Consider the following 19,863-nt stretch of genomic DNA (forward strand, 5'->3'; position numbering starts at 1 on the left):
GGATTTTCAAATCCACATATGGGATTGGGACACCCATTTGCAATAAATATAATAGGGGGTAGTGCATGTAAATCCATTAGACAATTATGAAAAATCTCAGCTTTAGGCTACTTTAGGAATGGAGAGTTTTATTCTGACACTTTATTGATAAATACAATTGCCAGACGGTCAGCTGACTTCACTGGACTCAGAGCTATTTGTCCAAGATGATCATCTGACCCTGCTGTTTCCATAAAAGGCTGGAGATCCGTTTTGAAATATAACAATTGAACAGCAACTTGATTGTTCTTTTTAGTTTAGTGGATGATGAAGATCTAGATAAGTTTCAGAATTTAGAAGTGCTTTATAGGAATTTCCCTTCAGGGCAAATCTAGCCCCTAGTTTACTGATGGTAAGAAGAAATTCTCCTTATGAGCAGTTTCCTCCATAATGGGTTATGTCAGGGCTTCTATAATTTTCTCTGAAGAATGTCGTGCTGCACAGCATTAGAGACAGGACACTGGATGAGTTGGATCACTGAGCTGACCCACTATGGCAAAACTTAAAGTCTTATGTGTAGAAGTTGTAATCTCCGATACAGACCTTTAGCTGGTACAAGCTGGAATAGCAGTTTTGAATTAAAAGTAGCTCTCACTGACTTCAGAGAGTGTTGTGCAGCTTAATGGTTGCATTAAGCAGTGAAGAGGTAACTTGTTTTGAAATTGCTGGGATATTTTGTGTGTGTGTATCTGAAGCATAAGGGGAATGGGTGTGAATGAATAGAAGGAAGAAACGGGAGCATATATGTGGCCTTCAAAAAACCTACCTACCTATCTCGCCCCTCTTACTCTAAAACTCAAACCGTGAATCTCTTATTCCAATCTCAACTGTGTCTCATGGTTTCTTTACTCCCTCCTTTGTTTTTCAGGATTCTCTCCAACACAAAAGATGTCTTACTGCCCACCCCAGGATTGTTATCCCGATATATGCCCACGTCCATGTATTGACGTCCGCAACGAGCCGTGTATCTCATCATGCGGAGATTCGACTGCAGTGGTCTATGCGCCACCAGTTGTTGTGAGATTCCCGGGACCAACTATGGCTACATGTCCTCAAGACAGCTTCGTAGGAAGCTCCTTACCAAATTTGCCAATTAGACCTGGGGGCTCATATGGTGGATCACTTACTTATGCGGGAGGTTATGGTGGTGGTTATGGGGGAGGTAACAGTGTTGTTGGTTCTGGTGGAGGATTCGGAGGCTCAACTGGTTATGGGGGAGTATATGGAGGTGGAGTCGGGGGTGGTTATGGGGGTGGTTACGGGGGTGGAGCTGGGGGTGGTTATGGGGGCGGAGCCGGGGGTGGCTATGGGGGTTGTTATGGAGGCTCATATGGTTCTGGAGGTTCACGTGGTTATAGCAAGAAGTCATATCGTAGCATTTGTGGAGGAGGATATTCTGGAGTCAACCGTGGAAACTGTGGGCCATGTTAAACCCAGAAGAACGATCCGAGGAATGAGAAACAATCAGGAAATGACAAGATAGAGATTCACCACTGATCTGATGGACAATGATGCCTACAACTCGACTTGCAGACTGTGGGTGTTCATCACCTGTATAAATCAGGCCTATCTGTGTCTTTCACTTGGTACATATTATTGTAGCTTTATGATCTAAAGGTTTTGCAGCTTACTCTTATGCTTTCTGCTATTTGACGTTGAACTGGCTAAAACAAGTCACTTGGTTGAAAAAGGGACATGATTTTCAAACTCAACAGCTTCAAGGCAGAAAGCAGATGATCTTGTGTGAAAAGCCTCACTTCGGAGCGGGTGATTGGTTCTTGCTCGGATTGTAACCCTGAAAATACATTCTTTGTACTCTGCGTTAATTCATTCTGCAAGTGTGTAGTCCACTGCTCATTCCCATTAAAAATTATTCTGCATCATAGCATTGGCCTTCTGGTTTTCCTTTCTCCTCCATTCTTTCTATCCCAACCAGTTTGGGTGAAATTCACCACGGTGATGGTGCTCTGTACATGCTCCCTGCACTACATCCCTCCAACTCAAGAGAATCCCTAAGCAGCAAAGTACATTAACTGGTCAATACCATGGTGCTGGCCATCTGCCCAGGGGAGATAAGTACTAACTGTGGTAAGAAGAAGATATTCCCCCTTGCTCCAAAAGTCTCAGAAGGGAATTAGAATATATTCCCCTGCTCTAAATATTACATAAAATTGTAGAATCCTTGAACTATAGGGCTGGAAGGAACCTTGGGATGTCACCAAGTTCAGCCCCCTGTGCGGCAGCAGGACCTGACCTGACTGGTCTTTGCCTAACCTCTCCTTCAATGATGGAGATTCCACAACTTCCCGTGAATGCCTGAAATCAACACTTTACAATCATTACCGTTAGAAAGTCATTGTTAATATCTAACCTGTATCTCCCATCATGCAGATTAAACCAATTACATCTCATCTTATCTTCAGTGGACGCAGAACAACTGATCACCATGTTCTTTAAAACGGCCCTACACATACTTGAAAACTGTTATTTAGTCCCCCATCAGTCTGCTTTTCTTAACACTAAACATGTCCAGTGTTTTCAATTTGTCCTCAGAGGTCAGGGTTCTAAAACTTTTGTCATTTTACTAGCTCTCCTCTGGACTCTCTCCAGTTTGTCCACATCTTCCCCATTGAAGTGTGCTTGGCAAAATTGGGGACAAAACTCCAGCTGAGGCCTTTACTGAATTTCATTTTGTTGATTTCAGATGAAGTCTCCAATTAGTGAAGCTCATTTTGAATTCTCATCCTGTCTTCCAAGGTGCTTCAACCCCTCTCAGCTTGGTGTCCTCTGCAAATATTATCAGTGAACTGTCCACTCCATTATTCAAGTTATTAGAGAAAATACTGAAGAGTAAAAGACCAAGGATAATCTCCTCTGGCTACGTCCCATCCTCCTAGGTATAGCATCCTAGGTAATTTCCCTCCAGTTAATTTATGATAACCTTTAAGTGAATATGATGGAAAGGATTTTTAGTTGAATAATGAATTTTCTTCAGCTGACCCTGTGTCAATGCAATCCATATGTTTTATGGAAATGTGCTTTTGAGTGTGAATATGATGTAACTGGAACATGCTTCGTGCAAAAGGACTCTTGTAAGGTATCATATCAAACGTTATAACCTATAGGAATATATTTCTCCTATTTGGATGCATGTATCATTCTTGTATCTGAAGCCAGAAATATGAATTATAACTCTGAGGTCCGATTGTAATTATGCAAAGTGTGGGCCATTAATGGTGGTTTAGAATCTTGATGGTTCCCATTGACTAGGACAATTGGTTGTAAATGGTTTATTTACCTACACACCTTCCTGTGTAGGTGTGGGCCAACCCAGGAAGACTGGAGACTAGGGGTCTTACTCTGACATGTGACCATGTCACACGATACTGGAATCCATTTAATCCTTGTACTTTTCCATTGATGAGGCAGAGGTGGGGACAAGCACAGACAAAAGATTCCCGCCTTGTGCCAAAGCTATAAAACGGGGTGGAGCAGGACAACGGGGGCTACCAGTCATGAGAAAACCCCTGCCTGCCACCTGAGATGTCTGCTGGAACTAACAAGGACTGTACGAGGGGAAAGGATTGGGCCCAGATTAGGAAGGAGTCTAGTCTGTGAAAGGAGCTTATTGGAACATCTCTGAGGGTGAGATATTATCTGCAATCAGTATCTTAACGTATTAGGCTAAGACTTGCGTGTTTTTACTTTATTTTGCTTGGTCCGGAGAAGAGCAACAAAAATGATTACAAGACTAGAAAACATGACCTATAAGGGAAAATTGCAGAAATTGGGTTTGTATACTCTGGAGAAGAGAAGACAGAGAGGGGGCATGATAACAGTTTTCAAGCACATAAAAGATTGTTAGAAGGAGGAGGGAGAAAACTTGTTCTCCTTAACCTCTGAGGATAGGACGAGAAGCAATGGTCTTAGATTGCAGATTGGGTGGTTTAGATTGGACATTAGGAAAAGCTTCATAACTGCCAGGGTGGTTAAGTGCTGGAATAAATTGCCCAGGGAGGTTGTGGAATCTCCATCAATAGAGATCTTTAAGAGCAGATTAGACAAACACCTGTCAGGGATGGTCTAGATAAAACTTAGTCCTGCCATGAGTGCAGGGGACTGGACTAGATGACCTCCTAAGCTCCCTTCCAGTCCTACATTTCTGAGGCCTGGTCTACACTACGGGTTTAGGTCGACTTTAGCAGCGTTAAACCGAATTAAGCCTGGACACGTCCACACAACGAGGCCCTTTCTTTCGACTTAAAGGGCCCTTTAAACCGGTTTCTTTACACCACCTCCGACGAGGGGATTAGCGATAAAACCGGCCTTTGCGGGTCGGAATTGGGGTAGTGTGGACGGAATTCGATGTTATTAGCCTCCGGGAGCTATCCCACAGTGCTTCATTGTGACCGCTCTGGACAGCGCTCTCAACTCAGATGCACTGACCAGGTAGACAGGAAAAGACCCGCGAAGGTTTGAATTTCATTTCCTGTTTGCCCAGCGTGGAGAGCACAGGTGACCACGCAGAGCTCATCAGCACAGGTAACCGTCATGGAGTCCTCCCAGGATCGCAAAAGAGCTCCAGCATGGACCGAACGGGAGGTACGAGATCTGCTCGCCATATGGGGAGATGAAGCAGTGATAGCTGAACTCCGTAGCAGTAAAAGAAATGGAAAAGTATTAGAAAAGATCTCCAAGGCCATGAAGGACCGAGGCCATAACAGGGACACACAGCAGTGCCGCGTGAAAATTAAGGAGCTACGGCAAGCCTACCACAAAGCCAGAGAAGCAAACGGAAGGTCTGGAGCAGAGCCGCAAACTTGCCGCTACTACGCGGAGCTGCATGCGATCCTAGGGGGTGCAGCCACCACTACCCCAACCGTGTGCTATGACTCTCTCACTGGAGAAACACACAGGGAAGACGGTTCGGGGAACGAGGAAGATGACGATGGAGGTACTGTAGGTAGCTCACAGCAGCAAGGAAGCGGAGAAACCGGTTTCCCCAACAGCCAGGATATGTTTGTGACCCTGGACCTGGAACCAGTAACCCCCGAACTCACCCAAGACCCTCAGGGCACACAGGAGACCTCTGGTGAGTGTAACTTTGTAAATATTTGTAAACATTACAAAAAAAAAGCAAGCAAGTCTGTTAACGTGTATGGGGATGGAGCGGAAATCCTCCAGGGACATCTCCAGAAAGCTCTCCTGGTTGAAATGGGGTGATTTTATTAAGGGGGACATTTAGAGGCGCCCGTTCCTGCTATTCTGACCAGAAATGTTCCCCGCTGTTAACCACGCGGTGGGGGGGAGGGGTGAAGTGATCATCCCAGAGAATCGTGTGTGTGTGTGGGGGGGCTTTACTTGTGTTTGTGCCGCATGTTAACCGGGAAACCGCAGCCCCCTCCTTTTACATTGAAACCCCATTTTAAATGGACAACCCAATTCATCCTTGATATGGGAAATGCGCTGCTGTTTGCAACCTTTCCCGCATGCTAAGAAGGTTAAAATAGCCAAAACACTGTGGCCTACGATGGCTGCCTGCAAGCCGAAATATGCGACCTTGTAATGAAAGAGTGTACCCATTGTTCCCAAAAATGTGTCTTTTTTAACCACCTCTCCCTTCTCCTCCACCAGCTGCAAATGTTTCTCCTTCGCAGAGGCTCGTGAACATTAGAAAGAGAAAACGTAAGACGAGGGACGAGATGTTCACGGAGCTGCAGATGTCCTCCCACGCTGATAGAGCACAGCAGAATGCGTGGAGGCAGTCAATGTCGGAGATGAGAAAAGCCCAACATGAACGAGAGGAGAGGTGGCGGGCTGAAGACGATAGGTGGCGTCAGCTTGCAGACAGACGGCAAGAGGCAATGCTCCGTCTGCTGGAGCATCAAAGTGATATGCTCGAGCGTATGGTTGAGTTGCAGGAAAGGCAGCAGGAGCAGAGACCGCCGCTACAGCCCCTGTGTAACCAACAGCCCTCCTCCCCAAGTTCCATAGCCTCCTCACCCAGACGCCCAAGAACACGGTGGGGGGGCCTCCGTCCACCCAGTCACTCCACCCCAGATGATCGCCCAAGCATCAGAAGGCTGGCCTTCAATAAGAGTTAAAGTTTTAAAATGCAGTATGTCCTTTTCCATCCCTCCTCCCCCACCCATCCCAGCTACCTTGGCAATTATCCCCCTACCTCTGTAAGGAACTAATAAAGAATGCATGAATGTGAAAAAACAATGACTTTATTGCCTCTGCAAGCGGGAGGGGAGGGGAGGGTGGGGTGGGGTGGTTGGTTTACAGGGAAGTAGAGTGAACCGGGTCGGGGGGGGGGGTTGGAGGGTTCATCAAGGAGAAACAAACAGAAGTTTCACACAGTAGCCTGGCCAGTCACAAAACTCGTTTTCAAAGCTTCTCTGATGCGCACCGCACCCTGCTGTGCTCCTCTAACCGCCCTGGTGTCTGGCTGCGCGTAATCAGCGGCCAGGCGAGTTGCCTCAACCTCCCACCCCGCCATAAAGGTCTCCCCCTTACTCTCACAGATATTGTGGAGCGCACAGCAAGCAGCAATAACAATGGGGATATTCTTTTCGCTGAGGTCTGAGCGAGTCAGTAAACTGCGCCAGCGCGCTTTTAAACGTCCAAATGCACATTCCACCATCATTCGGCACTTGCTCAGCCTGTAGTTGAACAGGTCCTGACTCCTGTCCAGGCTGCCTGTGTACGGCTTCATGAGCCATGGCATTAAGGGGTAGGCTGGGTCCCCAAGGATCACGATAGGCATTTCAACATCCCCAATGGTCACTTTCTGGTCCGGGAAGAAAGTCCCTTCCTCCAGCTTTCGAAACAGAGCAGAGTTCCTGAAGACGCGAGCATCATGTACCTTTCCCGGCCATCCCACGTTGATGTTGGTGAAACGTCCCTTGTGATCCACCAGGGCTTGCAGCAGCATTGAAAAGTACCCCTTGCGGTTTACGTAGTCGGTGGCTTGGTGCTCCGGTGACAAGATAGGGATATGGGTTCCGTCTATGGCCCCGCCACAGTTTGGGAATCCCATTTCAGCAAAACCATCCACTATTGACTGCACGTTGCCCAGAGTCACTACCCTTGCTATCACCAGGTCTTTCATTGCCCTGGCAAATTGGATCACAGCAGCCCCCACCGTAGATTTGCCCACTCCAAATTGATTCCCGACTGACCGGTAGCTGTCTGGCGTTGCAAGCTTCCACAGGGCTATCGCCACACGCTTCTCAACTGTGAGGGCTGCTCTCATCTTGGTATTCTGGCGTTTCAGGGCAGGGGAAAGCAAGTCACAAAGTTCCATGAAAGTGCCCTTACGCATGCGAAAGTTTCGCAGCCACTGGGAATCGTCCCATACCTACAGCACGATGCGGTCCCACCAGTCTGTGCTTGTTTCCCGGGCCCAGAATCGGCGTTCCACGGTATCAACCTGCCCCAGTAACACCATGATTTCCACATTGCTGGGGCCTGTGCCTTGTGAGAGGTCTATGGCCATGTCAATTTCCTCATCACTCTCGTCGCCGCGCTGCAATCGCCTCCTCGCCTGGTCCGGGTTTCGCCTTGGCATGTTCTGGCTCTGCATATACTCCAGGACAATGCGCGTGGTGTTCATAGTGCTCATAATTGCCGCGGTGATCTGAGCGGGCTCCATGATCCCAGTGCTAGCTATGGCGCCTGGTCAGAAAAAAGGCGCGAAAGTAGTATCTGATGGACCAGGAGAAGGAGGGCGGGAGGGAGGGAGGGAGGGCCGAGTGACGACATGGCGTACAGGTACAGGAACAGGGAGAAACACAAACAACTGTCACACAGAATGGTGCCCCCAAAGATTAAACTGGAAACCCTGGGCTTAGCAGGCCGTTGATTTCACGGAGGAAGGGGAAGCAAATGAACACAGAACAAATCTATTTTTTACATCTTAAGGTGGCAGCCGACGCTGCAGCATGAGTGACAGCCATACCAATACGACGATGATGGTTACCAATCATAAAATACCATCATCTGCCAAAAGGCAAGGGGCTGCTGCTGTGTAGCAATGCAGCCCCACGTCTGCCAGCCCCACGTCCGCCAGCACCCAGCATCGCCCTCGGCCTCTTCTGGGTGCTTAGCAGACAATACTGGGCAATTGGCAGAAAATAGTATATTATGACTGGTAACCGTCATCATCAAAACAGTAGCATGTCTGCCCAGGTGGCCATGATTGACAGCCATACCAGTATGACGACGATGGGTACCAGTCATAATATACCATCGCCTGGAAGGGGCTGGTGCAATGCAGCACTACGGCTGCCAGCCCCACGGCTATCACTCATGCTACACTGTCTACCGCCAAAAGGCAGTTAGCAGCTGCTGCTGTGTAGCAATGCAGTCCCACGTCTGCCGGCACCCAGAGGACATATGGTGACGGTGAGCTCAGCTGAGCTGAGCGGGCTCCATGCTTGCCGTGGTATGTTGTCTGCACAGGTAACCCAGGTAAATAGGCGCGAATCTATTGTCTGCCGTTGCTGTGACGAGGGGGGAGGGGCCTGACGACATGTACCCAGAACCGCCCGCGACACTGTTTTGCATCATCCGGGCATTGGGATCTCAACCCAGAATTCAAAGAAAAGGCGCGAACCGCTTCTCGGCTCGAGCTGTTGCGCAAACGTAGTATCTGACGGCCTAGGGGAAGGAGGGAGGGGGGCCGAGTGACGACATGGCGTACAGGCACAGGGAATTAAAATAAAGAACGGTGGCTGTGCATCAGGGAGAGACACAAACAACTGTCACAGACTGGTCCCCCCCAAAGATTAAACTGAAAACCCTGGGTTTAGCAGGCCGTTGATTTGACGGAGGGAGGGGGAAGCAAATGAATACAGAGAAAATCTATTTTTTTACATCTTAAGACGACGGTGCAGCGTGACTGATAGCCCTCGGCATCTTTCTGGGTGCTTGGCAGCAAATACGGGGCGGTGTATGACGATGGTCTTCAGGCCTATTGCACAATCGGCTGCTCGGGGAAGACTCTGCTAACGTGCGATGACCCGACTTGTAATAGACCGGCTAACAGTCATAATACACCATTTACTGCCAAAAGGCAAGCCCCACGGCTGCCAGCACCCAGATCGCCGATGAAGGCTACCAGTCTACTGCACCGTCTACCGCCAAAAGGCAGTTAGCAGCTGCTGCTGTGTAGCAATGCAGTCCCACGTCTGCCGGCACCAAGAGGACATATGGTGACGGTGAGCTCAGCTGTGCTGAGCGGGCTCCATGTTGTCTGCACAGGTAACCCAGGTAACCCAGATAAAAAGGCGCGAATCTATTGTCTGCCGCTGCTGTAACGGGGGAGGGAGGGGCCTGACGACATGTACCCAGAACCGCCCGCGACACTGTTTTGCATCATCCGGGCATTGGGATCTCAACCCAGAATTCCAAGGGGCGGCGGAGACTGCGGGAACTGTGGGATAGCTGTGGGATAGCTACCCATAGTGCAATGCTCCGGAAGTCGACGCTAGCCTCGTACTGTGGACGCGGTCTGCCGACTAGAGCACCTAGAGCATTTTATGTGTGGACATACACAATCGGCTGTATACAACCGATTTCAATAAAACCGGCTTCTATAAATTCGAACTAATTTCGTAGTGTAGACATACCCTGAGAGTCTTTGACTGAGCGGATGTTTTCAGAAAACTCCCCACAATAACTCCAAGACCTTTCTTGAGTGGCAACAACTAAATTAGACCCTATCCTTGTTAGTGTATAATTGAGATTATATTTTCCAATCTGTATTACTTTGCATTTGTCAACTTGAAATTCTACTACCATTTTCTTGCCCAGTCACCCAGTTTTGTCAGATCTCTTTGTAACTCTTTGCAGTACGCTTTGCACTTAACTATCATAAATACTTTGTGTGGTCTGCAAACTTGGCCAATTCAAAGTTTACCTCTTTTTCCAGATCATTTATGAATACATTGAAGAGCACTGGTCCCAGTACAACTCCTTGAGGGAGCCCACTGTTTACCTCTTTCCACTTTGAAAACTAAAAGTTTCCTTTCTTCACCTTTCCCATTATATATTAACCGGTTACTGATCCATGAGAGAACCTTCCCTCTTACCCCGTAACTCCTTAGTTTCTTTAAGAGCCTTTGGTGTGGGAGCTTGTCAAAGTCTTTCTGAAAGTCCAACTACACATTCTCCACTGGATCACCCTTGTCCATATATTTGTGGACTGATTCAAAGAATTCTAATGATTAGTAAGCCATGACTTCCCTTCACAAAAGCCATATTGACTCTTCCCCAGCGTATCATAATCCTCTATATGGCTGATAATTCTGATCTTTACTACAGTTTCAACCAATTTACCTTGTACTGAACTTGAGACATTTTTAAAAATCGGCGTCATATTAGTTATCTGCCAATCATCGGATAGAGAGGCTGCTGTAAGCGATAGACTTCTTACCACAGTTAGTAGTTAGGCAATTTCATATTTGAGTTCTTTCTGAACTCTTGGGTGAATACCATCTGGTCCTGGAGAGTTATTACCATTTAATATATGAGTTTGTGCTATTGTCCTGGTCATGTGTCCAGCACAGTATTGTAACCCAGAAGGTCTGTTTCTATGGCCATTGAAGAGATTGGAGAGACTTTCATACAGTTCCAAAGGGTGTTGGCTCAAACACAAAGTGTACAGCTAAGGGTGAGAATGTACACCTGCCGAATAATGTCTTGCACCCCACAAGAATTCCACCTTGCTGCTAATTAGATACTAGTCGAGATTTAAAGAACAACACGGAATCCTGCACATCCCAGCGGATTGTAATATTGATACACCTCTGAGTCACCTTCATATTTTGAAGTTATTCAATGAAGAAGTAATGCAATGGAACTGGATTTATACCTCTGTCAACACCAAGGAGATTACTGAGATGATACCAGGAAGGTATATTGCCCATACAACTTTCAGATTAAAGGAACTTCAGGGTGTAATATGCATATGTGGGATTGAAAATTGAGTAACTGATCAACCATAGGAAAGCCATTAAAATAATAAGATAATAATAATGATCATATTAAGTAAGAAAACATTTTGTTCTATCACTGGTAATGCATTCAAGAAAACACTTTGTTTGCTTATTGAAAGGGTGTCTCCTATCCTTCCCATTGGCTAAGAAAGCATATAAAAGGGCTTGCGACTCTGGGTTGTTGTATCCACTTCTCTTGACTTCATCCCCTTGGTGAACTGGGTAAGTCTACTGAATTCAAATTACTCCAGTGGTCTCTTTAGTGATAGTTTTAACTATGGATTGAACCTTCACCAATACTGTGTGATTTTAGCAATTATAATGAGGGTAGTTTTTCTTTCCAAAAGAGACTCTCTGTAACTTGTCAGTTGCAGGCCTTGGTGGTGGCAGACTTTAAAAATATCATGCTGGGATTTTCAAATCTGCTTATGGGATTGGAACACCCATTTGCAATAAATATAATAGGGGGCAGTGCATGTAAATCCATTAGACAATTATGAAAAATCTCAGCTTTAGGCTACTTTAGGAATGGACAGCTTTATTCTGACTCTTTATAGACAAATACAATTGCCAGACCGTCAGCTGACTTCACTGGACTTACAGCTATTTGTCCAAGATGATCACCTGACCCTGCTGCTTCCATAAAATGCTGGAGATCCGTTTTGAAATATAACAATTGAACAGCAACTTGATTGTTCTTTTTAGTTTAGTGGATGATGAAGATCTAGATAAGTTTCAGAATTTAGAAGTGCTTTATATGAATTTTCCTTCAGGGCAAATCTAGCCTCTAGTTTAGTGTTGGTAAGAAGAAATTCTCCTTATGAGCAGTTTCCTCATAAGGTAACTTGTTTTGAAATTGCTGGGATTTTGTGTGTGTGTGTCTGAAGCATAAGGGGAATGGGTGCGAATGAATAGAAGGAAGAAACGGGAGCATATATGTGTCCTTCAAAAAACCTACCTACCTATCTCGCCCCTCTTACTCTAAAACTCAAACCGTTAATCTCTTATTCCAATCTCAACTGTGTCTCATGGTTTCTTTACTCCCTCCTTTGTTTTTCAGGATTCCCTCCAACACAGAAGATGTCTTACTGCCCACCCCAGGATTGTTATCCCGATATATGCCCACGTCCATGTATTGACGTCCGCAACGAGCCGTGTATCTCATCATGCGGAGATTCGACTGCAGTGGTCTATGCGCCACCAGTTGTTGTGAGATTCCCGGGACCAACTATGGCTACATGTCCTCAAGACAGCTTCGTAGGAAGCTCCTTACCAAATTTGCCAATTAGACCTGGGGGCTCATATGGTGGCTCAATTAGTTATGGGGGAGGTTATGGTGGTGGTTACGGGGGAGGTAACAGTGTTGTTGGTTCTGGTGGAGGATTCGGAGGCTCAACTGGTTATGGGGGAGTTTATGGAGGTGGAGCCGGGAGTGGTTATGGGGGTGGTTATGGGGGTGGAGCCGGGGGTGGTTATGGGGGTTGTTATGGAGGCTCATATGGTTCTGGAGGTTCACGTGGTTATAGCAAGAAGTCATATCGTAGCATTTCTGGAGGAGGATATTCTGGAGTCAACCGTGGAAACTGTGTGCAATCTTAAACCCAGAAGAACGATCCGAGGAATGAGAAACAATCAGGAAATGACAAGATAGAGATTCACCACTGATCTGATGGACAATGATGCCTACAACTCGACTTGCAGACTGTGGGTTTTCATCACCTCTATAAATCAGGCCTATCTGTGTCTTCCACTTGGTACATATTATTGTAGCTTTATGATCTACAGGTTTTGCCGCTTAGTCTTATGCTTTGTGCTATTTGACGTTGAACTGGCTAAAACAAGTCACTTGGTTGAAAAAGGGACATGATTTTCAAACTCAACAGCTTCAAGGCAGAAAGCAGATGATCTTGTGTGAAAAGCCTCACTTTGGAGCGGGTGATTGGTTCTTGCTTGGATTATAACCCTGAAAATACATTCTTTGTACTCTGCATTAATTCATTCTGCAAGTGTGTACTCCACTGCTCATTCCCATTAAAAATTATTCTGCATCATAGCATTGGCCTCCTGGTTTTCCTTTCTCCTCCATTCTTTCTATCCCAAGCAGTTTGGGTGAAATTCACCACGGTGATGGTGCTCTGTACATGCTCCCTGCACTACATCCCTCCAACTCAAGAGAATACCTAAGCAGCAAAGTACATTAACTGGTCAATACCATGGTGCTGGCCATCTGCCCAGGGGAGATAAGTACTAACTGTGGTAAGAAGAAGATATTCCCCCTTGATCCAAAAGTCTCAGAAGGGAATTAGAATATATTTCCCTGTTCTAAATATTACATAAAATTGTAGAATCCTTGAACTATAGGGCTGAAAGGAACCTTGGGAGGTCACCAAGTTCAGCCCCATGTGTGACAGCAGGACCTGACCTGACTGGTCTTTGTCTAACCTCTCCTTCAATGATGGAGATTCCACAACTTCCCATGAATGCCTGAAATCAACACTTTACAATCATTACCGTTAGAAAGTCATTGCTAATATCTAACCTGTATCTCCCATCATGCACTTTAAGCCAAGTACATCTCATCTTATCTTCCGTGGATACAGAACAATTGATCACCATTTTCTTTAAAATGGCCCTACACATACTTGAAAACTGTTATCCAGTCCCCCGTCAGTCTGCTTTTCTAAACACTAAACATGCCCAGTGTTTTCAATTTGTCCTCAGAGGTCAGGGTTCTGAAACTTTTGTCATTTTACTAGCTCTCCTCTGGACTCTCTCCAGTTTGTCCACATCTTCCCCATTGAAGTGCGCTGGGCAAAACTGGGGACAAAATTCCAGCTGAGGCCTTTACTGAATTTCATTTTGTTGATTTCAGATGAAGTCTCCAATTAGTGAAGCTCATTTTGAATTCTCATCCTGTCTTCCAAAGTGCTTCAACCCCTCTCAGCTTGGTGTCCTCTGCAAATATTATCAGTGAACTGTCCACTCCATTATTCAAGTTATTAGAGAAAATACTGAAGAGTAAAAGACCCAGGATAATCTCCACTGGCTACCCCCCATTCCCCTAGGTATAGCATCCTAGGTAATTTCCCTCCAGTTAATTTATGATAACCTTTAAGTGAATATGAGGGAAAGGATTTTTAGTTGAAGAATGAATTTTCTTCAGCTGACCCTGTGTCAATGCACTCCATATGTTTTATGGAAATGTGCTTTTGAGTGTGAATACGATGTAACTGGAACATGCTTCGTGCAAAAGGTCTCTTGTAAGGTATCATATCAAACGTTACAACCTATAGGAATATATCTCTCCTATTTGGATGCATGTATCATTCTTGTATCTGAAGCTAGAAATATGAATTATAACTCTGAGGTCCGATTGTAATTATGCAATGTGTGGGCCATTAATGGGGGTTTAGAATCTTGATGGCTCCCATTGACTAGGACAATTGGTTGTAAATGGTTTATTTACCTGCACACCTTCCTGTGTAGGTGTGGGCCAACCCAGGAAGAATGGAGACTAGGGGTCTTCCTGTGACATGTGACCATGTCACACGATACTGGAATCCATTTAATCCTTGTACTTTTCCATTGATGAGGCAGAGGTGGGGACAAGCACAGACAAAAGATCCCCGCCTTGTGCCAAAGCTATAAAACGGGGTGGAGCAGGACAAAGGGGGCTACCGGTCATGAGAAAACCCCTGCTTGCCACCTGAGATGTCTGCTGGAACTAACAAGGACTGTACAAGGGGAAAGGAGTGGGCCCAGATTAGGAAGGAGTCTAGTCTGTGAAAGGAGCTTATTGGAACATCTCTGAGGGTGAGATATTATCTGCAATCAGTTTCTTAATGTATTAGGCTTAGACTTGCGTGTTTTTACTTTATTTTGCTTGGTGACTTACTTTGGTCTGTCTGTTATTACTTGAAACCATTTAACTCCTACTTTTTATACTTAATAAAATCACTTTTGTTTATTAATAAACACAGAGTAAGTGATTAATACCTGGGGGAGCAAACAACTGTGCATATCTCTCTATCAGTGATACAGAGGGCGAACAATTCATGAGTTTACCCTGTATAAGCTTTGTACACAGTAAAACGGATGTATTTGGGGTTTGGATCCCATTGGGAGTTGGGTGACTGGGTGCTGGAGACAGGTAACTTGCTGAGCTGTTTTCAGTTAAGTCTGCAGCTTTGGGGGCGTGGACCAAACCCTGAGTCTGTGTTGCAGCAGGCTAGCATGTCTGGCTCAACAAGGCAGGGTTCTGGAAGTCCCAAGCTGGCAGGGAAAACTGGCTCAGAGGTAATTTCAGCACATCAGGTGACAGTCCCAAGGGGATCTCTGTGACCGAACCCGTCACAGCACCTACTTACTATATTAGAAGCACTTTGCCTGTTTCATGCTGAAAATTTCTAATTCTCTGTTCCTGCAAAATGTATTCACAGAGGAACTGAAAATTAAGAATTTCAAAAGTGCGTGGTCCTAGATTGTGCTTGAGACATATTCATGGGAACAGTGGTCCAGAGAATAGACAGTGAGTACTTCTAAAAGCCAGGATTTTTCAAGATGTCTGAAGTTGGGCACCAAAATCACCAGTTGCTTTTGAAAATCTTGGCCTTGTGGTTAGCCATAGATGTCTTGAATGATCTTTGGTAAATCAATATCCTCTCTCCTCTCTCCTCTCCCCATATGTAAAAAAGGTGGTGGGATTAAATCATTTACACTGGGAGGATTACTATATATTTATTTAGTTGAGCATGTTGCATAGTCCCGAGTATCACAGCATGAGGAGCTTTCCAAGTTGAACTTGTCTGAAAGAGGTGATCCTGGATATTATTGCACAATGGATATAGGATTCGAGGAATCACAGAGCAATTCCTGTGTTCTGGAATTCCCATGAAATGTTCTCTAGTAAATTTCATATATCCTTTTGTTCTTCCTATTCCCCTCATTATAGGAATTGCAGGTTAAGGTCTACACTACGAGTTTAGGTTGAATTTAGCAGCGTTAGATCGATTTAACTCTGCACCCCTCCACACAACAAAGCCATTTTTGTCTACTTAATGGGGTCTTAAAATCGATTTCTGTCCTCCTCCCCCGATGAGGGGATTAGCACTGAAATCTACATCGACGGGTTGAATTTGGGTTATTGTGGACATAATTTGACAGTATTGGCCTCCGGGAGCTATCCCAGAGTGCTCCATTGTGACCGCTCTGGACAGCACTCTCAACTCAGATGCATTGGGCAGGTAGACAGGAAATCCCCGGCAAACATTTGAATTTTATTTCTGTTTGGCCAGCGTGGCAAGCTGATCAGCACAGGTGACCATGCGGAGATCATCAGCAGAGGTGACCATGGAGTCCCAGAATCACAAAGGAGCTCCAGCATGGACCGAACGGGAGGTACTGGATCTGATCGCTGTATGGGGAAATGAATCCATGCTATCAGATCTCCGTTCCAAAAGACGAAATGCCAAAATATTTGAAAAAATCTCCAAGGGCATGAAGGACAGAGGCTATAACCGGGACCTCCAGCAGTGCCGCATGAAACTTAAGGAGCTCAGGCAAGCCTACCAAAAAAACAAAAAGACATGCCGCTTCTATCATGAGCTGCATGCAATTCTAGGGGGTGCCCCTACAACGACCCCACCCCTGGACATGGACTCCTGCAAGGGCATCTGACGCAACAGGGATGAGGATTTTGGGGAGAAGGAAGATGCGGAGGAAGAGGAGGTTGAAGTTAGTACACAGCAGGTAAGTGGAGAAACCGTTCTCCCCGACAGCCAGGAACTGTTTATCACCCTGGAGACATTACCCTCCCAACCCGGGCTCACGGATATTGAAGGCAGAGAAGGCCCCTCTGGTGACTGTACCTTTGTAAATATAATACATAGTTTAAAAGCAAGAGTGTTTAATGATTATTTGCCCTGAAGACTTGGGATGTATTTGCCGCCAGTAAAGATACTGGAATGCAGTCAAGCAACATCCGTTCTTTATCTCTCTCAGGAGAGTGATATCATTCATGGTCACCAGATTGAAATAGAGGAATTTTATTAAGGGGACATTTAGGGGTGGCCATTCCTGCTGGGCTCTGTGCCTGTGGCTGAGAAGAAATCATCCCCGCTGTTAGCCACATGGTGCGGGGAGTTGTGAAGCAATCATCCCAGAGAATTGGGTGTGAGGGGCGGTTTAGTTGGGTTTGTGCTGCACGTTAACCCAAAAACCGCAGCCCCTCCTTTCAAATGGCCAACCTATTTTAAATGGTCAACCCAACTCTCCCTTTTTTCCTCCTGCAGCTGCAAATGTTTCAACGCTACCACTATCATCTCCGTCCCAGAGGCTCGCACTGATAAGAAGGCGAAAAAAAACGCACTCGCGATGAAATGTTCTCTGAGCTCATGCAGTCCTCCCGCACTGAAAGAGCTCAGCAAAATGCGTGGAGGCAGACAATGTCAGAGTACAGGAAAGCACAAAATGAACGCAAGGACAGGTGGCGGGAGCAGGAGGAGAGGTTGCATCAGTGTGATGAGAGGAGGCAGGAAGTAATGCTGAGGCTAATGGAGGATCAAACTGATATGCTCCAGCGTATGGTTGAGGTGCAGGAAAGGCAGCAGGAGCACAGACCGCCGCTGCAGCACCTGTGTAACCAACCGCCCTCCTCCCCAAGTTCCATAGCCTCCTCACCCAGACGCCCAAGAACACAGGGTGGGAGGGGGCCTCCGGACTCCAACCACTCCACGGTGATCGAAGGGGGTAGGGGAGGGCGGTTGGCTTACAGGGAAGTAGAGTGAACCAAGGGGGCGGGTTTTCAACAAAGAGAAACAAACAGAACTTTCACACTGTAGCCTGGCCAGTCATGAAATTGGTTTTCAAAGCTTCTCTGATGTGCAGCACGCCCTGCTGTGCTCTTCTAACTGCCCTGATGTCGGGCTGCGCGTAATCAGTGGTGAAGCAATTTGCCTCTACCACCCACCCCGCCATAAACGTCTCCCTCTTACTCTCACAAATATTGTGGAGCACACAGCAAGCCATAATATGTACTGGTTGGCAAGGTGGTCCAGTGCCAAGATAGGAATATGAGTTCCGTCTATCACCCCACCACAGTTAGGGAATCCCATTGCAGCAAAGCCATCCACTATGACCTGCACATTTCCCAGAGTCACTACCCTTGATAGCAGAATGTCAGTGATTGCATTGGCTACTTGAATCACAGCAGTCCCCACAGTTGATTTGCCCACTCCAAATTGATTCCCGACTGACCGGTAGCAGTCTGGCATTGCAAGCTTCCACGTGGATATGGCCACTCACTTCTCAACAGTCAGGGTAGCTCTCATCTTGGTATTCCGGCACTTCAGGGTGGGGGAAAGCAACTCATAGAGTTCCAGGAAAGTGGCCTTACGCATGCGAAAGTTTCACAGCCACTGGGAAACATCCCATACCTGCAACACTATGCGGTCCCACCAGTCTGTGCTTGTTTGCCAGGACCTGAATCGGCGTTCCGCTGTATCAATCAGCCCCACTGCCGCCATGATGTCCCAATTGCCACAGCCCGTGCTTTCAGGAACATCTGTGTCCAGGTCCTCATCACAATCGTCCTCGTGCTGCCGTCTCTTGGTCAGGTTCTGCACATACTGCAGTATAATGCGTGAGGTGTTTACAATGCTTGCAACAGCAGCGGTGAGCTGGGCTCCCTACTTGCCATGCTATGGCATCTGCACGGGTAACCCAGACAAAAAGGCGACTAATGATTGTCTGGAGTTGCTTTCATGAAGGGAGGGAGGGAGGGAGTGGAGAGTGACGACATGTACCCAATACCACCTGCGATAATGTTTTTGCCCCATCAGGCATTGGAAGCTTAACCCATAATTTCAATGGGCAGCAGAGACAGCGGGAACTGTGGGATAGCTTCCCACAGTGCACCGCTCCGTGAGTCGATGCTAGTCACAGTAGTGAGGATGCACTCCACTGACTTAATGCGCTTAGTCAGGACATACACAACTGACTGTATAAAATCGATTTCTAAAAAGCAATTTCTATAAAATTGACCTAATTTGTAGTGTAGACATACCCTTAGACAATTCAGATGTCTTCAAGTTACCAGGGCCTGATGAAATATATTCTAGAATACTCAAGGAGCTGACTGAGTTGGTATCTGAGCCATTTGTGATCATCTTCGACAAATTACAGAAGATGGGAGAGATTCCAGAGGACTAGGAAAGGCCAAATATAGTACCCAGGTATACAAAGGGAAATAAGCATCACCCGGAGAATTACAGACCAGTCTGCTTAACTTCAGTACTCAGAAAAATAATGGAGCAAATAAGTAAGGAATCTATTTGCAAACACCTAGACGATAACAAGCTGATAAGTGGAAGTCAGCATGGAGCTTTCCAGAACAAATCATGTCAAATCAAACTAACATCTTTCTTTGACAGGGTAGGGGGAAGCAGTAGACCTAGTATATCTTGATTTAGTAAGTCTTTTGATAATGTCTTGCATGACCTTTTCATAAACAAATTAGGGAAATACAACCTAGATGGAGCTACTATAAGATGGGTGCATAACTGGTTGGAAAACCGTTCCCAGAGAGTAGCTATCAGTGATTCACAGTCATGCTGGAAGGGCATAATGAGTGGGGTCCTACAGAGATCAGTTCTTGGTCCAGTTCTGTTCAATATCTTCATCAATGATTTAGACAATGGTATAGAGAGTAAACATATAAAATTTGCGGATGATATCCACCTGGGAGGGCTTGCAAGTGCTTTGGAGGATAGGATTAAAATTCAAAATGATCTGGAAAAACTGAAGAAATGGTCTGAAGTAAATA

General features: G+C 46.1%; 3 protein-coding genes across 3 annotated transcripts; all 3 read left to right on the forward strand.

Moving 5' to 3' along the window:
* The first annotated feature begins 912 nt into the window (after window positions 1-912).
* LOC112060071 (scale keratin-like) lies at window positions 913-1,924 on the forward strand. The gene has a single exon (XM_024108552.2). The coding sequence runs from the start codon at window positions 928-930 to the stop codon at window positions 1,468-1,470; it is 543 nt and encodes a 180-aa protein (XP_023964320.1). The 5' UTR covers window positions 913-927; the 3' UTR covers window positions 1,471-1,924.
* Window positions 1,925-4,199: 2,275 nt separating this feature from the next.
* LOC135976761 (myb/SANT-like DNA-binding domain-containing protein 2) lies at window positions 4,200-6,143 on the forward strand. Its single transcript, XM_065574096.1, has 2 exons — window positions 4,200-5,131; window positions 5,674-6,143. The coding sequence occupies exons 1-2, from the start codon at window positions 4,591-4,593 to the stop codon at window positions 6,141-6,143; spliced, it is 1,011 nt and encodes a 336-aa protein (XP_065430168.1). The 5' UTR covers window positions 4,200-4,590.
* Window positions 6,144-11,243: 5,100 nt separating this feature from the next.
* Window positions 11,244-13,095, forward strand: LOC112060072 (scale keratin-like). The gene is made up of 2 exons (XM_024108553.2): window positions 11,244-11,264; window positions 12,103-13,095. The coding sequence occupies exon 2, from the start codon at window positions 12,123-12,125 to the stop codon at window positions 12,639-12,641; it is 519 nt and encodes a 172-aa protein (XP_023964321.1). The 5' UTR covers window positions 11,244-11,264; window positions 12,103-12,122; the 3' UTR covers window positions 12,642-13,095.
* Window positions 13,096-19,863: the final 6,768 nt, after the last annotated feature.

This window comes from Chrysemys picta, chromosome 20, assembly GCF_011386835.1.
Source record: "Chrysemys picta bellii isolate R12L10 chromosome 20, ASM1138683v2, whole genome shotgun sequence".
In the NCBI taxonomy this organism is placed as follows: Eukaryota; Metazoa; Chordata; order Testudines; family Emydidae; genus Chrysemys; species Chrysemys picta.

Coding starts and splice junctions, on each gene's coding strand:
- LOC112060071 (XM_024108552.2), top strand. CDS start 928: ATGTCTTACTGCCCACCCCAGGATTGTTATCCCGATATATGCCCACGT.
- LOC135976761 (XM_065574096.1), top strand. CDS start 4,591: ATGGAGTCCTCCCAGGATCGCAAAAGAGCTCCAGCATGGACCGAACGG. Junction 5,132..5,673: donor GGGCACACAGGAGACCTCTG/GTGAGTGTAACT, acceptor CTCCTCCACCAG/CTGCAAATGTTTCTCCTTCG.
- LOC112060072 (XM_024108553.2), top strand. CDS start 12,123: ATGTCTTACTGCCCACCCCAGGATTGTTATCCCGATATATGCCCACGT.